Source organism: Haliotis cracherodii, unplaced genomic scaffold, assembly GCF_022045235.1.
Source record: "Haliotis cracherodii isolate W230 unplaced genomic scaffold, xgHalCrac1.p SCAF_13, whole genome shotgun sequence".
NCBI classification, from domain to species: domain Eukaryota; kingdom Metazoa; phylum Mollusca; class Gastropoda; order Lepetellida; family Haliotidae; genus Haliotis; species Haliotis cracherodii.
In genome coordinates this window covers 2,770,382-2,790,154 of record NW_027266268.1, presented here as the reverse complement: position 1 = coordinate 2,790,154, position 19,773 = coordinate 2,770,382, and the positions used below count along the sequence as shown (strand labels likewise).

Sequence of the window (19,773 nt, the reverse complement as noted above, 5' to 3'; positions counted from 1 at the left end):
AACCATTCACTGAATTCAACTTAACATAAATTAAGGATTTCTGTCTATACTGCAGTTTGTAAAGTTCTATTGATCTAATATATTCTGTTTTTCAGACTAATATTTAACAAACAAATGTGCTTGAAGTATGTAGATAATGAATTAATGGCTGAATAAAACTGCCACTCCATGCTAATTTCATTGCTAAACAGGCATGACTTCAATGTTATTCTTCCTATGAGTTGCCTCCCTTTTGACTTCAAATGTCAATTATAAAGTGACTGCAAAGTTTAACGTGATACATTTATACCAAATTTCATCAATTGTTTAACTTGAAATTACATGTCTGAGTCTCAAAGGGAGACAACTCCCAGTTCCATCACCAAAACAAATCAATGAAATGGCAGGCATTACCTCCTTTGTATGGGCTTTTATTTTTAGCTGAAATAGTGGACCAAGATTGAATTATTGTAGACCATTAAACAGACATGGAACATGTATTGCAGGCTATCTGTTGTTTACATGAAATGATTTGAAAGCTAACCAATGTAATCCATGCAAGAAATCCTACTTTGGACATAGAAGATACAGTGAAACCTTGTTACACCGGATCCTAATAGTCTCGAAACTCCGCTTTTCAGACAATTACCGTTGGGCTTGTCGCTCTGTGATTATTAAGCTGTACCCATGATTTGTTAATCCTGAAAAATGTAACTGTCTAACTTGGACCAACTGTGTCCGGTTTAACATGGTTTAACTGTATGGGTTACAAAGGCCTGTATACATAGATGTACATATATATATACACTCTACATAGCAAATGTACACCGATCTGCTATTCTTGCCAAAAAAGAGAGGCAAGCTCTAGGACTGTAAAGCTACGCTTCTCCAATCATAACGTATGCTAGTTTCCTGGTGAAGTATTCCAGTCATGCAAGGCAATGGTTTTATCCGTCATCACAGTTCATGGACATTAACATTCCATGATTGGTTGTGAAAAATGTGAGACAATATGCTCCCTTTATCTAAAAAAATAATGACTACATATTTGTGTCTTACGAGACAAATTGGATGAATTTGAGACATGGATTAGTATTTCTTTATTCGAGAAAATAAAGCATAGCACACAGGTCTAATTAAAAGTAGGGATGCATTGGTACGAAATACTATTCTACATAATACTTTCTCAGTAAATCTGATCTTGTATCACAATAAAGACGTATTTCCATTAGCTCCATGTTTAAATTCACAGTTACCATGGAAACTAAATCAAATTTGTTCATGAGCAAAATTACCTACATTATTTCCATACATAAATAGGAACGTTAATTATTCCATGAAATATTGTACAAGTTAGGTTATACTGGCTGAGTGTCAGCTGACAAAAACAGTAAAAGCATTAGTGTGTATTTATATGCATATAGAATTACATCTCCATATAACTGTATAGTTTTGATGGCAGCTAGTATATATACATAGCAGGCACTACCACCAAGCTAGTCGTACACAACATGGATATATAGGTGAAATGGACAAGAAATTGACACTTTTGCAACTCACCGTTGTCATCATCGTCCTCTAGATTGTTAGCCAGATTTACATGGATTTGTTTGTCTCGATTGTCCTTGAGGTTGTTTTGACGTAGATTGATGTCAATGCGATTCCCACTACTGAAATTAATGCTGGTGTTGCAATAGGAGGTCAAAGGTCATATGAGGTAGAGAAACAGTGGCCATTGCAGTGACAGACTAGCTACAAGAAACTAAGGAAAGAACCGTCATGGAACTCAGGTAACGGAACCTAGCAAGTAGTTGTCAGCAAGTAGGCTATAGATGACAATGTTACATGATACATACTTAGGCTAACAAAAATAATAGTCTTGGTTCTCAGGCACCGCCCGCATCATCATAAAGTTTGCTGCACATTTTGTTTTTAGTTCCACTTTTAAAAAACACACCAAAATCCTTAAATATTCCAAGTCCAACGGTAGTCAAATACTGTATTCCAGTATTTTACTCATCAAGGAATACTTTTATGTAGGGAGGCCCTTTCCCAGGTTGATTGTACACCACTGTTTATTGATGACGCGACTGTTTATTGGTTACATACTAGTTTGAACATACAAAAAAAGACACCGCCCGCCCGCACTATATTTTCAAAAAACATTGCCTTAGAACCAATTCTTTTATTTTTTTTCAAGCCTTATCTTGTATGAGCTTGTTTCATTTTACAAGATGAATAAGACCAAATCTGTGCAATGTATATTCAACCTAATTCATATCATGGTCACAAAAATAAAAAAACAAACTGGGTCCTGAGTGGTGAGTCTCTCTGTCAGAATATTAAGAGAGCAACGATGGCGTTTGTATTTAACATGTTTCTGTTAAATACAGAAGTAAACTGCGGGTGAAGGATGGACCACTATTTTCAGCGTTGTGTCAGTTAGAAGCGTAGAGTGAAGGTGTGGTAGGAGCTAGGTGCAGGGTATTAAGCATATACACAGACCGCTGCACAACGACAATACAGCCATGTCCTCTTTAGGGGATTTGTTCCTTGACCAAATACAGCTCATAATCTGCAACTCTTATCAGGGATTTATTTCAATGTATCGTTGTTCAAAAAGGCCATCATCCTTGTTAAGATTTCTGTTTAGAATTTGGAATGTTTGAAGAATTGGCTAATACCAGTCATGTGCTTCTGTGAGAGGCAGGAAAGGTGACCTAATTATAACAAAGAGTGTGCTGGAATTAGGTTGAATAGAGTCACAGAGATCTTGGATGGAAACTTTTGTCACCATGATCTCTCTATTTCAATTTAAAATGTTTTAGGACTAATTCATATTGGTAAGCAGGCTTTGCATGAAAATTAATGCTTGCATATCCTATCTAAAAATTTGAAATGATAAAGTATGCAAATATCATCTGTTCAATTCTGAAATATTGATTAATCTTTGGAATAAATGAAACAAATGACTGATTCTACTTTTGATTCTTAATGTAATACTTAACAGTAATAGCCAAGCACTGGAATAATCTTTTGACAGAACAAAAAGCTCCAATAGTACTTAATATAACATGTGTGTAGTGAAACATGAAGTAAAATACTAACTAGTTGAAGTTGGCCGTCTTCCCATCCTCGTTGTTCTGTGGAGAGGGGGGACAGATGTTGACCTGCGGTGGCGCTTGACCGGACAATAACTCAGCAGCCTCCGCCTTCTCCCGCTCCTCTCTCCGCTGAGCAACAAGATGTAACAGTAAGTAAGAGGTTTTATCATAGTGTCAGCTTGATGTGTGAGGAAAGTGATTCAGTCTTAGACGTTCACAAGTATTTTGATACACAAAAGCAATGGTTTGGTTTTCAAAAACCTAGAAACATAAGCAGGGTGAAACTGGGATTTAAACCCACAGTCATAGGTTTCTTGCATGCCTGAGGGACATAACTCCGCATACTGAATTGTGGCGCCTTAGATGACAGGGTCATCCACGCACAGACAGTAGTCTCTATGTACCTGGAAAAGTAACATAGTGTCATACTGTAGACCACATCATCGTCTACTGGTTGTCATGTGGTAGAACATGAACTAGTGGACCAAAACCCAGCACAGGACTTGGTTCCTACACTATTGAGGACTTAGTTCCTGCACTATTGAGTACTTAGTTCCTGGACTATTGAGTACTTAGTTCCTGGACTATTGAGTACTTAGTTCCTGGACTATTGAGTACTTAGTTCCTGGACTATTGAGTACTTAGTTCCTGGACTATTGAGTACTTAGTTCCTGCACTATTGAGTACTTAGTTCCTGGACTATTGAGTACTTAGTTCCTGGACTATTGAGGACTTAGTTCCTGCTCTATAGGGGACTTGGTTCCTGCACTATTGAGGACTTGGTTCCTGCACTATTGAGGACTTGGTTCCTGGACTATTGAGGACTTGGTTCCTGCACTATTGAGTACTTAGTTCCTGCACTATTGAGGAATTGGTTCCTGCACTATTGAGGACTTGGTTCCTGCACTATTGAGGACTTGGTTCCTGCACTATTGAGTACTTAGTTCCTGCACTATTGAGTACTTAGTTCCTGCACTATTGAGTACTTAGTTCCTGCACTATTGAGGCCTTGGTTCCTGGACTATTGAGTACTTAGTTCCCAGGCTAGGTACTCTGCCGTGGGTCAGTCTGTACATACCATGTTCTCCTCTTCTGCCTGCTCCTCCTCTGCTGCGGTCAGCTCCTGGGCATTGGCCAAGTTGTCCACAGCGATGGCCAAGAACACGTTCAGCAGTGTGTCTGGGAAGCTCTGTCAAGGGTCTAAAACTCTACAGCCTCCATAAACTACCCCACCATAACTGAGGACAATGTCATGTTCACAATGTATTTCTAAAACCCAAGTTCCAATGATTTTTGTAGATTTTTCTGTAAACATTTCTTGTAAACGTTGATGTTGTCATAGCTTTAAAGGGGAAGTGTACACGCAAAAATCACTTTCTTTCTTTTTCTAAACAAAACGCAATTTTAGAATTAGTTAGTATCTGTGTGTGAAAATATACACTCATTTTTTTCACAGTGAAAGTAGGAAGCTCACAATAGTGTGAAAGTGATATGCCGTTATGAGGCCTTCGTTTTACGAGCGAAATAGGCCTGAGTTATCCCCCTTAGATTATGACGTAATTGGTGCCAATTCAACTGGGTCCCTGTCTATTCTCAACGCAAAAGATATCAAGGACCAGTTTGCGGTAAAACAACATGGTCTACGACACACTCCGGCGCAGTGGTGACTCAGCATAACACAATTCTGGCTGGCATCTGAGATGCTAGAATCACAAAACTGTACCTACACCACGTACGTGAAGCGGCTCTAACAAAGCATGATGACGTCATAATGTTTATCAATTGGCACCAATGACGTCATATTGCAAGGGGCATAAGCCATGGTGTTTTTGTTATGGAAATAGAACACTTGGTAAATGTGAAAAATATAAATCGTTTTAGTGCAATAAATATGTTAATTAAATATGATGTTTTTATATTTTTGTCTATGACACTTCTATGTTAACACTTTTAATGTGGAAAAAGTACAAGAAAAAATGGTTCATTTCCATGTGAACTTGCCCTTTAAAAAACCCATTACCATATACTTGCCACAATATGTTTAAACATCAGTTGACCAATACCAGCAGTTGGGGTTGAATGTTTGGAACAGCTGTTTTGTGAACCACAATAATGCAGTCTCAGGTCAGCCTTTTAGGATGTCACCCTCTAGCAGAGTTTAGGATCAAATTTGCTGACTTATCTGAATAATTCATTTTCAGCATCACACAGTGTGACCTTCATGTTTGAACATATTTACAGGCCACAGTGACTGACTTTGTGCGTGTTGTCGGTGTGAAGGATACAGTTACCAAATAGCACCAGTATAATGAAGTACAACGAGAACAGCATGCCCGATTCTGTCCCGCCGTGGGCGCGGATGCCGTTGTACATCACCTCATTCCAGTCCTCCCCTGTCAGAATCTGAAACACACAGGCCATGTGGCAATTTCAAACTGTGAACCAAAGCCATGATATTCTTTAACATTTTAAATTTAAAGATATTTTATTATAATTAATTCTACAGGATACAGCAAATTAATAAAATAACTGTTGTTTTAAAATCAAGTGACAGGTAGAAAATGTTAATATATACTATGCTCAATGTTCATGGCTGACATGCCCTCTTGCAGCTGATGGACAGATGGAAGCAATGGTAGATGGCTGTCAGTGGTGGATCGAGGGGAGGGGTGGGGATTCTGGGGGTGGCCACCCCATCCTTTTTCACATCTGATAACATTTTGTATGCGCCTTGCCTACCATGATAACTTACTGAGTGAGTGAGTGAGTGAGTGAGTATGGTTTTATGCTGCTTTTAGCAATATTCCAGCAGGGGGACACCAGCAATGGGCTTCCGACCACCCCGATAACATACTAATTTGTTTGTTAAAGTCAAATGGTTTACATATAGTGTTTGTGATTTTTTTTTTTTTTTTTTTTTTTTTGTATTTGGGTACTCTCTTGGCTGGACTCCCAGCACACTTCCCCTTCAAGTTATCATGGTGTTACAGATATTGTGAGCTAAAATGATAATATGCAAAATAATTTGAAAATACTTTCAGCTGTTTCCCTGAATCAATCGCACAACAAGATACTGTTGCACTGATAAGAAACACATGCACCAGCACCGATCTGGATCATCAAAACTGATTTGGATTATCTCCCCTTGACCGCGGAGAGCTGTGTTGTCTTGTCAGTCTTGCTTGACATTTGCCCACTTTTTGACTGACAATTTCGATATTCTGGTGGATTTTGTATCATGATAAGATTTTTTTCAGCTACAGCTACAATTACATTTTTTTTGTTAAACTATGAGCTGGAATATTTTTTAAGAAAAACACATTGCTACAATGTAATTTTTGTGACAGGCAATATCTTTTTGCATAATGTTTTTTTCAAGAATATTCAGGGACAAGTCATATTTTAAAAAAAATCCTGGGCCCTACCCCAGAATACGAAATGGTTGGTCCCTAAGGGTTGTATCTCTAAAGATATTGCTTAAATTCTACGTGACATCTTCTGTAATTTCTATCAGGACTAAAACACTGTATGAAACTTCTGTTGACAATTCTCACCTGGAACACTGTTAGTAGAGCAATGGGAAAAGTATCAAAATGTGACGATGGCCTCCCTGATGGAAAGTTCATTCTGCAAAGAAATATATATCATATAAAATATAAAATTCTATTTTCATATAGAAATTAAATATTAATCTATTGGAGAGACTATATATATGACACATTACTAATAACATGGAATCATCTCAATTTCAGAACACTTTCTTCAAATTACTGGGCGGCACATAACTTATAGCAAAGCTTTCAACATGTTAGTTGACCAGGGTTTGTAGCAATAGCTCACACACATTCAGATACCTCAATAGGTCTTTCTACAGAAAGCTAGATCTTCATACAGGTAATGCTGAAGCTAAAGTTGTGAAATGAACGACTTACTCTCCTCCAAACAACTGCATCCCCAGCAAGGCGAAGATGAGGATGAACAAGAAGAGCAAGAAGAGGAGTGACACGATGGATCTCATACTGCTGAGGAGGGAGATGACGAGGTTCCGCAGAGATGCCCAGTATCTGTACAACAAGCAAAGTGTCATGGCAACAGGCCAAGTGGAGTTCACGATTTGTACTCTTTCAACTCATTTAAAGGTTCTTGTGCTGGGTAATCAAATATTCTTACACACTAGCTCTTTTGTATGTCTCAGGTGTTCATATCTGTGAATTACCTGTGTTACAATACATGTTGCCTGTGCCAAGGTGTTTATATCTGTGAATTACCCGTGTTACAATACATGTTGCCTGTGCCCAGGTGTTCATATCTGTGAATTACCTGTGTTACAATACATATTGCCTGTGCCCAGGTGTTCATATCTGTGAATTACCTGTGTTACAATACATGTTGCCTGTGCCCAGGTGTTCATATCTATGAATTACCTGTGTTACGATACATGTTGCCTGTGCCCAGGTGTTCATTATCACATGCACCAGTGTTCATACAGATTGAACGTAAGTATTTCCTTCTCTGCCAGTATGTAACACCTTACCAGTGTGTGTGATGCACACCCTGGCTGCTGCACCTACTCTAGTGTTCCTCTAGCTTGAAGCACTGGGTCTCCGTTATTTACTGTTACTTACCTTGTGACTTTGAAGATTCTCAGCAACCTAAGAGCTCTGAGCACACTGATGCCAAAGGATCCTGACTTGAACCAGGACCACACCACTTCTATGATGCTACCCACGATAACCTGGTGACAAACACAAGGATAACAACATGGTTGTACACCTGCCACTTAAACTAGTAGGAATTGGGAATTTCATCAGATCATAAATGTTGTACTAATCAGAACTGAAGATACTTTATCATCACTATTCATTGGGAATTTGAGTTTCTAATGATCCAAAGATGCAAAGATGCAAAGATGCAAAGGTGCAGTTACACTTACCACACAGTCAAAGATGTTGAAAGACGATCTGAAATAGACACGCACGCCTAGTCCATACATCTTGATGAACATCTCAGAGATGAAGAGAGCCAGGAACATGAACTCCATGTAATCTACAAGAGAACAAGGAACGTGAACCCCATGTAATCTACATATGTGGGACAACATTCACGTGACCATTAACTGTTTAATTACGTCAATAATTTCCATTGATTATCCGCCATGTGTAACTATATATGCTTGTGAATTAAGTACTTGCAGCAGAGACATTGGTCATGTTAATAAGATGAAGACTGAGGTTTGTAAGACGGTAACCTCCCTTTAACCACAAGCATTTAGTCATGGACAGATGTACACATGTTTCATTGGGGCTGAAACATCTCACTTGTTTACAGTTTTTCAACCTTTAGTCATTCTTCACTCACAAACGTAATTGGCAAAACCTGCACACAACACACTGAACACATTTCTCAACATGGTAAATGAAGCATGCAGAATGTACTGACACCTATACATGCTATATCTAATACCCCAGGTACTGATACCTATATCCCTGTAGTGAATCCCCAGGTAATGATACCTATATCCCTGTAGTGAATCCCCAGGTAATGATACCTATATCCCTGTAGTGAATCCCCAGGTAATGATACCTATATAACTGTAGTGAATCCCCAGGTACTGATACCTATCCCTTTAGTCAATCCCCAGGTACTGATACCTATATCCCTGTAGTGAATCCCCAGGTACTGATACCTATATCCCTGTAGTGAATCCCCAGGTACTGATACCTATATAACTGTAGTGAATCCCCAGGTACTGATACCTATATAACTGTAGTGAATCCCCAGGTACTGATACCTATATCCCTGTACTGAATCCCCAGGTACTGATACCTATATCCCTGCAGTGAATCCCCAGGTACTGATACCTATATCCCTGCAGTGAATCCCCAGGTACTGATACCTATATCCCTGCAGTGAATCCCCAGGTACTGATACCTATATTCCTGCAGTGAATCCCCAGGTAATGATACCTATATCCCTGCAGTGAATCCCCAGGTAATGATACCTATATACCTGTAGTGAATCCCCAGGTAATGATACCTATATCCCTGTAGTCAATCCCCAGGTACTGATACCTATATCCCCATAGTGAATCCCCAGGTACTGATACCTATATCCCTGTAGTGAATCCCCAGGTACTGATACCTATATAACTGTAGTGAATCCCCAGGTACTGATACCTATATCCCTGCAGTGAATCCCCAGGTAATGATACCTATATCCCTGTAGTGAATCCCCAGGTACTGATACCTATATAACTGTAGTGAATCCCCAGGTACTGATACCTATATCCCCATAGTGAATCCCCAGGTACTGATACCTATATCCCTGTAGTGAATCCCCAGGTACTGATACCTATATCCCTGTAGTGAATCCCCAGGTACTGATACCTATATCCCTGCAGTGAATCCCCAGGTACTGATACCTATACTCCTGCAGTGAATCCCCAGGTAATGATACCTATATCCCTGTAGTGAATCCCCAGGTAATGATACCTATATCCCTGTAGTGAATCCCCAGGTACTGATACCTATATCCCTGTAGTGAATCCCCAGGTACTGATACCTATATAACTGTAGTGAATCCCCAGGTACTGATACCTATATAACTGTAGTGAATCCCCAGGTAATGATACCTATATACCTGTAGTGAATCCCCAGGTACTGATACCTATATCCCTGCAGTGAATCCCCAGGTACTGATACCTATATCCCTGCAGTGAATCCCCAGGTACTGATACCTATATCCGTGCAGTGAATCCCCAGGTAATGATACCTATATCCCTGTAGTGAATCCCCAGGTACTGATACCTAGATACCTGTAGTGAATCCCCAGGTACTGATACCTATATAACTGTAGTGAATCCCCAGGTAATGATACCTATATAACTGTAGTGAATCCCCAGGTAATGATACCTATATCCCTGTAGTGAATCCCCAGGTAATGATACCTATATCCCTGTAGTGAATCCCCAGGTACTGATACCTAAATACCTGTAGTGAATCCCCAGGTACTGATACCTATATCCCTGTAGTGAATCCCCAGGTACTGATACCTATATCCCTGCAGTGAATCCCCAGGTACTGATACCTATATCCCTGTAGTGAATCCCCAGGTACTGATACCTATATCCCTGTAGTGAATCCCCAGGTAATGATACCTATATACCTGTAGTGAATCCCCAGGTAATGATACCTATATAACTGTAGTGAATCCCCAGGTACTGATACCTATCCCTTTAGTCAATCCCCAGGTACTGATACCTATATCCCTGTAGTGAATCCCCAGGTACTGATACCTATATCCCTGTAGTGAATCCCCAGGTACTGATACCTATATAACTGTAGTGAATCCCCAGGTACTGATACCTATATAACTGTAGTGAATCCCCAGGTACTGATACCTATATCCCTGTACTGAATCCCCAGGTACTGATACCTATATCCCTGCAGTGAATCCCCAGGTACTGATACCTATATCCCTGCAGTGAATCCCCAGGTACTGATACCTATATCCCCATAGTGAATCCCCAGGTACTGATACCTATATCCCTGTAGTGAATCCCCAGGTACTGATACCTATATAACTGTAGTGAATCCCCAGGTACTGATACCTATATCCCTGCAGTGAATCCCCAGGTAATGATACCTATATCCCTGTAGTGAATCCCCAGGTACTGATACCTATATAACTGTAGTGAATCCCCAGGTACTGATACCTATATCCCCATAGTGAATCCCCAGGTACTGATACCTATATCCCTGTAGTGAATCCCCAGGTACTGATACCTATATCCCTGTAGTGAATCCCCAGGTACTGATACCTATATCCCTGCAGTGAATCCCCAGGTACTGATACCTATACTCCTGCAGTGAATCCCCAGGTAATGATACCTATATCCCTGTAGTGAATCCCCAGGTAATGATACCTATATCCCTGTAGTGAATCCCCAGGTACTGATACCTATATCCCTGTAGTGAATCCCCAGGTACTGATACCTATATAACTGTAGTGAATCCCCAGGTACTGATACCTATATAACTGTAGTGAATCCCCAGGTAATGATACCTATATACCTGTAGTGAATCCCCAGGTACTGATACCTATATCCCTGCAGTGAATCCCCAGGTACTGATACCTATATCCCTGCAGTGAATCCCCAGGTACTGATACCTATATCCGTGCAGTGAATCCCCAGGTAATGATACCTATATCCCTGTAGTGAATCCCCAGGTACTGATACCTAGATACCTGTAGTGAATCCCCAGGTACTGATACCTATATAACTGTAGTGAATCCCCAGGTAATGATACCTATATAACTGTAGTGAATCCCCAGGTAATGATACCTATATCCCTGTAGTGAATCCCCAGGTAATGATACCTATATCCCTGTAGTGAATCCCCAGGTACTGATACCTAAATACCTGTAGTGAATCCCCAGGTACTGATACCTATATCCCTGTAGTGAATCCCCAGGTACTGATACCTATATCCCTGCAGTGAATCCCCAGGTACTGATACCTATATCCCTGTAGTGAATCCCCAGGTACTGATACCTATATCCCTGTAGTGAATCCCCAGGTAATGATACCTATATACCTGTAGTGAATCCCCAGGTAATGATACCTATATAACTGTAGTGAATCCCCAGGTACTGATACCTATCCCTTTAGTCAATCCCCAGGTACTGATACCTATATCCCTGTAGTGAATCCCCAGGTACTGATACCTATATCCCTGTAGTGAATCCCCAGGTACTGATACCTATATAACTGTAGTGAATCCCCAGGTACTGATACCTATATAACTGTAGTGAATCCCCAGGTACTGATACCTATATCCCTGTACTGAATCCCCAGGTACTGATACCTATATCCCTGCAGTGAATCCCCAGGTACTGATACCTATATCCCTGCAGTGAATCCCCAGGTACTGATACCTATATCCCTGCAGTGAATCCCCAGGTACTGATACCTATATTCCTGCAGTGAATCCCCAGGTAATGATACCTATATCCCTGCAGTGAATCCCCAGGTAATGATACCTATATACCTGTAGTGAATCCCCAGGTAATGATACCTATATCCCTGTAGTCAATCCCCAGGTACTGATACCTATATCCCCATAGTGAATCCCCAGGTACTGATACCTATATCCCTGTAGTGAATCCCCAGGTACTGATACCTATATAACTGTAGTGAATCCCCAGGTACTGATACCTATATCCCTGCAGTGAATCCCCAGGTAATGATACCTATATCCCTGTAGTGAATCCCCAGGTACTGATACCTATATAACTGTAGTGAATCCCCAGGTACTGATACCTATATCCCCATAGTGAATCCCCAGGTACTGATACCTATATCCCTGTAGTGAATCCCCAGGTACTGATACCTATATCCCTGTAGTGAATCCCCAGGTACTGATACCTATATCCCTGCAGTGAATCCCCAGGTACTGATACCTATACTCCTGCAGTGAATCCCCAGGTAATGATACCTATATCCCTGTAGTGAATCCCCAGGTAATGATACCTATATCCCTGTAGTGAATCCCCAGGTACTGATACCTATATCCCTGTAGTGAATCCCCAGGTACTGATACCTATATAACTGTAGTGAATCCCCAGGTACTGATACCTATATAACTGTAGTGAATCCCCAGGTAATGATACCTATATACCTGTAGTGAATCCCCAGGTACTGATACCTATATCCCTGCAGTGAATCCCCAGGTACTGATACCTATATCCCTGCAGTGAATCCCCAGGTACTGATACCTATATCCGTGCAGTGAATCCCCAGGTAATGATACCTATATCCCTGTAGTGAATCCCCAGGTACTGATACCTAGATACCTGTAGTGAATCCCCAGGTACTGATACCTATATAACTGTAGTGAATCCCCAGGTAATGATACCTATATAACTGTAGTGAATCCCCAGGTAATGATACCTATATCCCTGTAGTGAATCCCCAGGTAATGATACCTATATCCCTGTAGTGAATCCCCAGGTACTGATACCTAAATACCTGTAGTGAATCCCCAGGTACTGATACCTATATCCCTGTAGTGAATCCCCAGGTACTGATACCTATATCCCTGCAGTGAATCCCCAGGTACTGATACCTATATCCCTGTAGTGAATCCCCAGGTACTGATACCTATATCCCTGTAGTGAATCCCCAGGTAATGATACCTATATACCTGTAGTGAATCCCCAGGTAATGATACCTATATCCCTGTAGTGAATCCCCAGGTAATGATACCTATATCCCTGTAGTGAATCCCCAGGTAATGATACCTAAATACCTGTAGTGAATCCCCAGGTACTGATACCTATATCCCTGTAGTGAATCCCCAGGTACTGATACCTATATAACTGTAGTGAATCCCCAGGTACTGATACCTATATCCCTGTACTGAATCCCCAGGTACTGATACCTATATACCTGTAGTGAATCCCCAGGTAATGATACCTATATCCCTGCAGTGAATCCCCAGGTAATGATACCTATATCCCTGTAGTGAATCCCCAGGTAATGGTACCTATATAACTGTAGTGAATCCCCAGGTACTGATACCTATATAACTGTAGTGAATCCCCAGGTACTGATACCTATATAACTGTAGTGAATCCCCAGGTAATGATACCTAAATACCTGTAGTGAATCCCCAGGTACTGATACCTATATCCCTGTAGTGAATCCCCAGGTACTGATACCTATATAACTGTAGTGAATCCCCAGGTACTGATACCTATATCCCTGTACTGAATCCCCAGGTACTGATACCTATATACCTGTAGTGAATCCCCAGGTACTGATACCTATATCCCTGCAGTGAATCCCCAGGTAATGATACCTATATCCCTGTAGTGAATCCCCAGGTAATGATACCTATATAACTGTAGTGAATCCCCAGGTACTGATACCTATATCCCTGTAGTGAATCCCCAGGTACTGATACCTATATAACTGTAGTGAATCCCCAGGTACTGATACCTATATCACTGTAGTGAATACCCAGGTACTGATACCTATATCCCCATATTGAATCCCCAGGTACTGATACCTATATCCCCATATTGAATCCCCAGGTACTGATACCTATATCTCCGTATTGAATCCCCAGGTACTGATACCTATATCCCCGTATTGAATCCCCAGGCTCCTGTTTTTGACTCACATAAGAAGTCAGAGTGCCAGTCCGGTTGGCCATAGTGTTCCGAGGCTACACACACTGTGTTGAGGAACACAAGCACGATCACTATCCAGTAGAACGCTTGACTCTTCACTAACTTGCGAATAGAAAATCTGAAAAAAACAACATGACATCATTTTAGTTCAAACTGGTACCTTAAATACAAAAAAGAGTTGCAAAATGAGATTTGAATTTTCTCTATGGTCTGTATATTAAACATATGTCATTTGTGATATTTAAAGATTCTAAATACTATTAGTTCTTATTTAGTGTTTGTATTTTCATTCATCAGTTGAAGTCAGGCTTACATGTATACACAAATGAATGAATGACTGATACCTGAGTAAAGGCAAAAGAAACAAGTGCCATATTTCCCTTATCAGTTAGGCCCTAATTCAACAATACATAATCGAAAAGGTTGTACATCTAAAAATGTTGCAAAACCAATGTCAGATGTATTGCTGTTTGATTGTACAGGCCTGACGCCTGTGTCAAGTTGAGCTGATGCCATAGCTACTACATACCTGAACCTTTTCTCAGCTCTCCAGAATGTTCCACATCTGCCATTCAATTTGCGGTTTTTAGCATTTCTTCCTATTCTATTACCTGGAAAAACAATTGTTATGAAACTAATGAAGATGACAGAACATGAACATAGACATGACAACAGAGTTAGTTAATGGTTAGCATGGCTGTAGTAATTGTAACAAAGTGTTTGAGTGTCTGGGCTCAACTGAGACAACAGCTCTACAGTGGTGCTGTACCTGGGAAGCCACTGAGATCCGACAGGAGATCTTCATCATTCAGCTCGTTGTTGTCGTCATCCGTTTCCTCTCCTTTCAACTGCTTCATTTTCCTGGCTGCTGCACGGCGGCGTGCTGAAATACATACATGTACATTTCACTCACAGGACACACACATAGATTTCACACACACGACACACACACACTTACATTTCACTCACAGGATACACACATTTCTCTCACAGGACACACACATTTCACTCACAGGACACACACATACATTTCACTCACAGGGCAAACATACATTTCACTCACAGGACACACACACACACACACATTTCACTCACAGGATACACACATTTCACTCACAGGACACACACATTTCACTCACAGGACACACACATACATTTCACTCACAGGGCAAACATACATTTCACTCACAGGACACACACACACACATTTCACTCACAGGATACACACATTTCACTCACAGGACACACACATTTCACTCACAGGGCAAACATACATTTCACGCACAGGACACACACACATACACATTTCACTCACAGGATACACACATTTCACTCACAGGACACACACATTTCACTCACAGGACACACACATTTCACTCACAGGACACACACATACATTTCACTCACAGGACACACACATACATTTATCTCCCAGGATATACACACATGTACCTTCCCCTATAACATACATTCTGTCACAGACACACAATATGTAATCAGTTCATGCAATAACAAATGTTAGTGTGTTAAATTATTTATATCCATTCTCTGAGCTCTACAACTGACCAAGGTGACAAATGTAACAGAGCTTCCTATAAGACAGACTATGTAGATTATGATGTATGATGATTAACTTACTTTGGTAGAGAGCTTTTCTTTATAATTTACATTGAAATATATCCTAGCAATATCAATTATGTCAGGATTCCGAAATAAGTTATTGAAAGCAAATGTGTGTCATGTAGCTCTGATTCAAGTACAAATGTGTGTCATGTAGCTCTGATTCAAGTACAAATGTGTGTCATGTAGCTCTGATTCAAGTACATCAGCAACACGAGTGAGTGACTGAGATTTAAAGCCCCTTCGAACAGAATTCCAGTTATGTCACGGCATGTCAGCTTAATGTGAGACGTGATTCAGATCTCAGATATTTACCCCTTTGGTGAAACCTACGAGCCAAAGGTATGGGGCTGACAAACCTGGTAACATAATGGGGGCGAACCTGGATTCGAACCCACGATCACAGGTTCCTTGCATACCAAGGGTATGCAACTCTGCACAGCGAATTGCGGCAGCTAAGACAAGTGGGCCACCTGAGCCCCTATAAGCTACATGCATACACACAATTAATCACATCGTTCTAGAAACACCAAGTTGGCTACCTACTTTCCTGAAAAGTTATCAAAACATTGAATAAAAAAAACATGCACATTCTGAAGCACACAGGGCAGATCCTGATACAGGTAAATGCACTTATTCCTTCACAGAACAGTCCAACAATAATGTATTGTGGCTGCTGTTAGACATCTGAAAGACATTCATCAACTATTAGTCACTCCTTCACCAGCAATCAAAGTGAGACTAGGTGCAGAGTGTCAGGGACTTGAAACATACGCTCCTATCTGTATATAATGCCTGCTTGTCATCATGGCTATGTTGCAATCAAAGATTTCTGTATGAAAAGAGTGTCAAAAGTAGACAAACTTGTCCAATACTTTCTATCTGATGAATGTGGCATTATATGGAGATGAGGGTGTATATAAGAAAGGAGATTTAAAGAAGATGCTTTGAAAAAGGAACAGTAGTATTCAAACTGCTAAAGCTACACAAGCAGGCTGTTTGCCACGACACTGTCCCTTGACCCCAACAAGAAGCAGAAGCGTGGACGCTTTCTATCTAGGTTATGTCAACCTTTCATCTGCCATATGTCCACTGTCAAGCCCCATGCCCACTGTATACCCTGGGGTAGAGGAGACACATGCCCACTGTGTACCCTGGGGTAGAGGAGACACATGCCCACTGTGTACCCTGGGGTAGAGGAGACACATGCCCACTGTGTACCCTGGGGTAGAGGAGACACATGCCCACTGTGTACCCTGGGGTAGAGGAGACACATGCCCACTGTTTACCCTGGGGTAGAGGAGACACATGCCCACTGTGTACCCTGGGGTAGAGGAGACACATGCCCACTGTGTACCCTGGGGTAGAGGAGACACATGCCCACTGTGTACCCTGGGGTAGAGGAGACACATGCCCACTGTGTACCCTGGGGTAGAGGAGACACATGCCCACTGTGTACCCTGGGGTAGAGGAGACACATGCACACTGTATACCCTGGGGTAGAGGAGACACATGCACACTGTATACCCTGGGGTAGAGGAAACAGATATCAAAACATTTTCTGCATTTAGATAATTAACAAAAGAAATTTTGTTTCATACATCAATATATATATCTAACCATTCCACAAAACATTACTTTAATGACAAAAGTAGGTCTTGTTATTCCCTTCTCCTCGGGGCTGAATATATCCATTTATTCCAAAGAAAACTTGCATTTTTGTGATGAAATTGGGCAACTCTTGGCATTTTGACTACTTGGAGGACAGGATCCTATGACCCTGGAGTTCATTATGACTCTTGTATAGTCAGCAGTAACATAACACAGATCAGGACCCTACAATATTCTATGTTGAAGGATGTTACTGGTTTGAGCCCAAGCGTGTGATGGGGTAAGGCAGCGGTTCCATGGCGGTGGTTCTGGCACTCCCTCTCCCAAGCTCCTAGTCATGGGTAGGCAAGGGTGGGTATGGATGGGGGTCAGGAGGATAGGTGTGTATCCAACCTTTGTCTGATGGCCTGCCAACCAGTCCAACACCACGATCGCTCATCAACAAGTCCACGTCTATACAGTTTGACAACTGGGGGGAATCTGGACAATTGTCAACTTTGCACACACCATACTCTTCCAACACCTCTTCAGGGACGCCATATTTCACGGTGGTGTTGCTACCAGCGGAGTCAGTGGACAACTGACCCCTGGTTGACCATGAACAATTTGGGTTTGGGTAACCGACATTACCGTTTGAATCTGTTTGTAAAATCAACTTGAATGAATAAAAGAATCATTTGTCAACACTTAAAACAACACTTAATACAAGTGTCTGATACCTGTAAATAATATTCAAAGTTCTAGGACACTTTTTGTCTAACATTCAAACACCATGTACAAGATTACATGCAAAGACATTGGTTTAAGTACCTTTACAAGGGGAAACATTCCATGAACAAAAAAATGAAATAAAACCACTACCATGCCACCAAGAAGCTGTACACACTGAAGCCATCCTACATAGCAGAGTCCACTCCTATAGCACGTGGAATCAACTCGGCTTCCTACACAGGTGGGAAGTCAACAAGCAGGCTGTGGTGATTAGGGGTGGTGGTGGGAGGTTACAAACTCATTTTAGAATATCAATAATTCTTTCATAAGACAAAATTTTCAGATTTATCCAAAGATAAATACCATCATTTTACTCGCCCACATATATCCTACGGTTATACGGTCTAACTGTTGTTAGACACACCCATATATATCTTAAGGTTAATACTGTTGTTAGACAGGCCCACATGTATTCTAGGGATAATACTGTTGTTAGACAGGCCCACATGTATCCCAGGGTTAATACTGTTGTTAGACAGGCCCACATGTATCCCAGGGTTAATACTGTTGTTAGACAGGCCCACATGTTTCCCAGGGATAATACTGTTGTTAGACAGGCCCACATGTATCCCAGGATTAATAGTGTTGTTAGACAGGCCCACATGTTTCCAAGGGATAATACTGTTGTTAGACAGGCCCACATGTTTCCCAGGGTTAATACTGTTGCTAGACAGGCCCACATGTATCCCAGGGTTAATACTGTTGCTACACAGGCCCACATGTATCCCAGGGTTAATACTGTTGTTAGACAGGCCCACATGTATCTCAGGGTTAATACTGTTGCTAGACAGGCCCACATGTATCTCAGGGTTAAAACTGTTGCTAGACAGGCCCACATGGGTACAAGGGTATCTGAGAATTGCATCTAATAGGTTATAAGTATAGTTTTTCTGTTAACATTATCAGGCTTGAAGTTGAGCATGATGACAGACAAACATAACGACAGACAAACATAACGACAGACTACAGCAACGAGGAGAGAGTAAAAAGGTCGACGTACCATACATACCTTCCATGATTTTTAACTTTTCTTCGTCTGTGGTTTTTTCTTCACTGAGTATCACCTCTTCTGGAGCGAAGCGAACATTGTGTTAGTGGTGAACATGGTGTTAGTGGTGAACATGGTGTTAGTGGTGAACACTGTATTAGTGGTGAACATTGTATTTGTTGTGAACATTGTATTAGTGGGAAACATGGTGTTAGTGGTGAACATTGTGTTTAGTGGTGAACATTGTCTTAGTGGTGAATATGGTGTTAGTGGGGAACATGGTGTTAGTGGTGAACATTGTTTTAGTGGTGAATATGGTGTTTGTGGTGAACATTGTTTTAGTGGTGAACATGGTGTTTGTAGTGAACATGGTGTTAGTGGTGAACATGGTATTTGTAATGAACATGGTGTTAGTGGTGAACATGGTGTTAGTGGTGAACATTGTTTTAGTGGTGAACATGGTGTTAGTGGTGAACATTGTTTTAGTGGTGAACATGGTGTTTG

The 19,773-nt window shown here is 41.0% G+C and overlaps 1 protein-coding gene across 35 annotated transcripts in view; it reads right to left on the bottom strand.

Moving 5' to 3' along the window:
• Positions 1 to 19,773, bottom strand: part of LOC139459502 (voltage-dependent calcium channel type A subunit alpha-1-like) — a 415,048-nt gene that overhangs the window by 64,027 nt on the left and 331,248 nt on the right. For 28 of the 35 annotated variants that reach the window (XM_071240977.1, XM_071240991.1, XM_071240992.1 and 25 more), the window contains 14 exons: positions 19,282 to 19,347; positions 17,904 to 18,149; positions 15,049 to 15,162; positions 14,809 to 14,890; positions 14,270 to 14,397; positions 8,017 to 8,129; positions 7,709 to 7,818; positions 7,016 to 7,147; positions 6,638 to 6,710; positions 5,369 to 5,486; positions 4,162 to 4,262; positions 3,088 to 3,212; positions 1,540 to 1,661; positions 394 to 420 (listed from right to left, as the gene is read on the bottom strand). In XM_071240977.1, coding sequence (XP_071097078.1) covers positions 394 to 420; positions 1,540 to 1,661; positions 3,088 to 3,212; positions 4,162 to 4,262; positions 5,369 to 5,486; positions 6,638 to 6,710; positions 7,016 to 7,147; positions 7,709 to 7,818; positions 8,017 to 8,129; positions 14,270 to 14,397; positions 14,809 to 14,890; positions 15,049 to 15,162; positions 17,904 to 18,149; positions 19,282 to 19,347 — 1,557 coding nt within the window. The remainder of the gene's footprint in view (positions 1 to 393; positions 421 to 1,539; positions 1,662 to 3,087; positions 3,213 to 4,161; positions 4,263 to 5,368; positions 5,487 to 6,637; positions 6,711 to 7,015; positions 7,148 to 7,708; positions 7,819 to 8,016; positions 8,130 to 14,269; positions 14,398 to 14,808; positions 14,891 to 15,048; positions 15,163 to 17,903; positions 18,150 to 19,281; positions 19,348 to 19,773) is intronic. The other 7 variants (XM_071240981.1, XM_071240993.1, XM_071240959.1 and 4 more) reach the window with 6 other exon arrangements.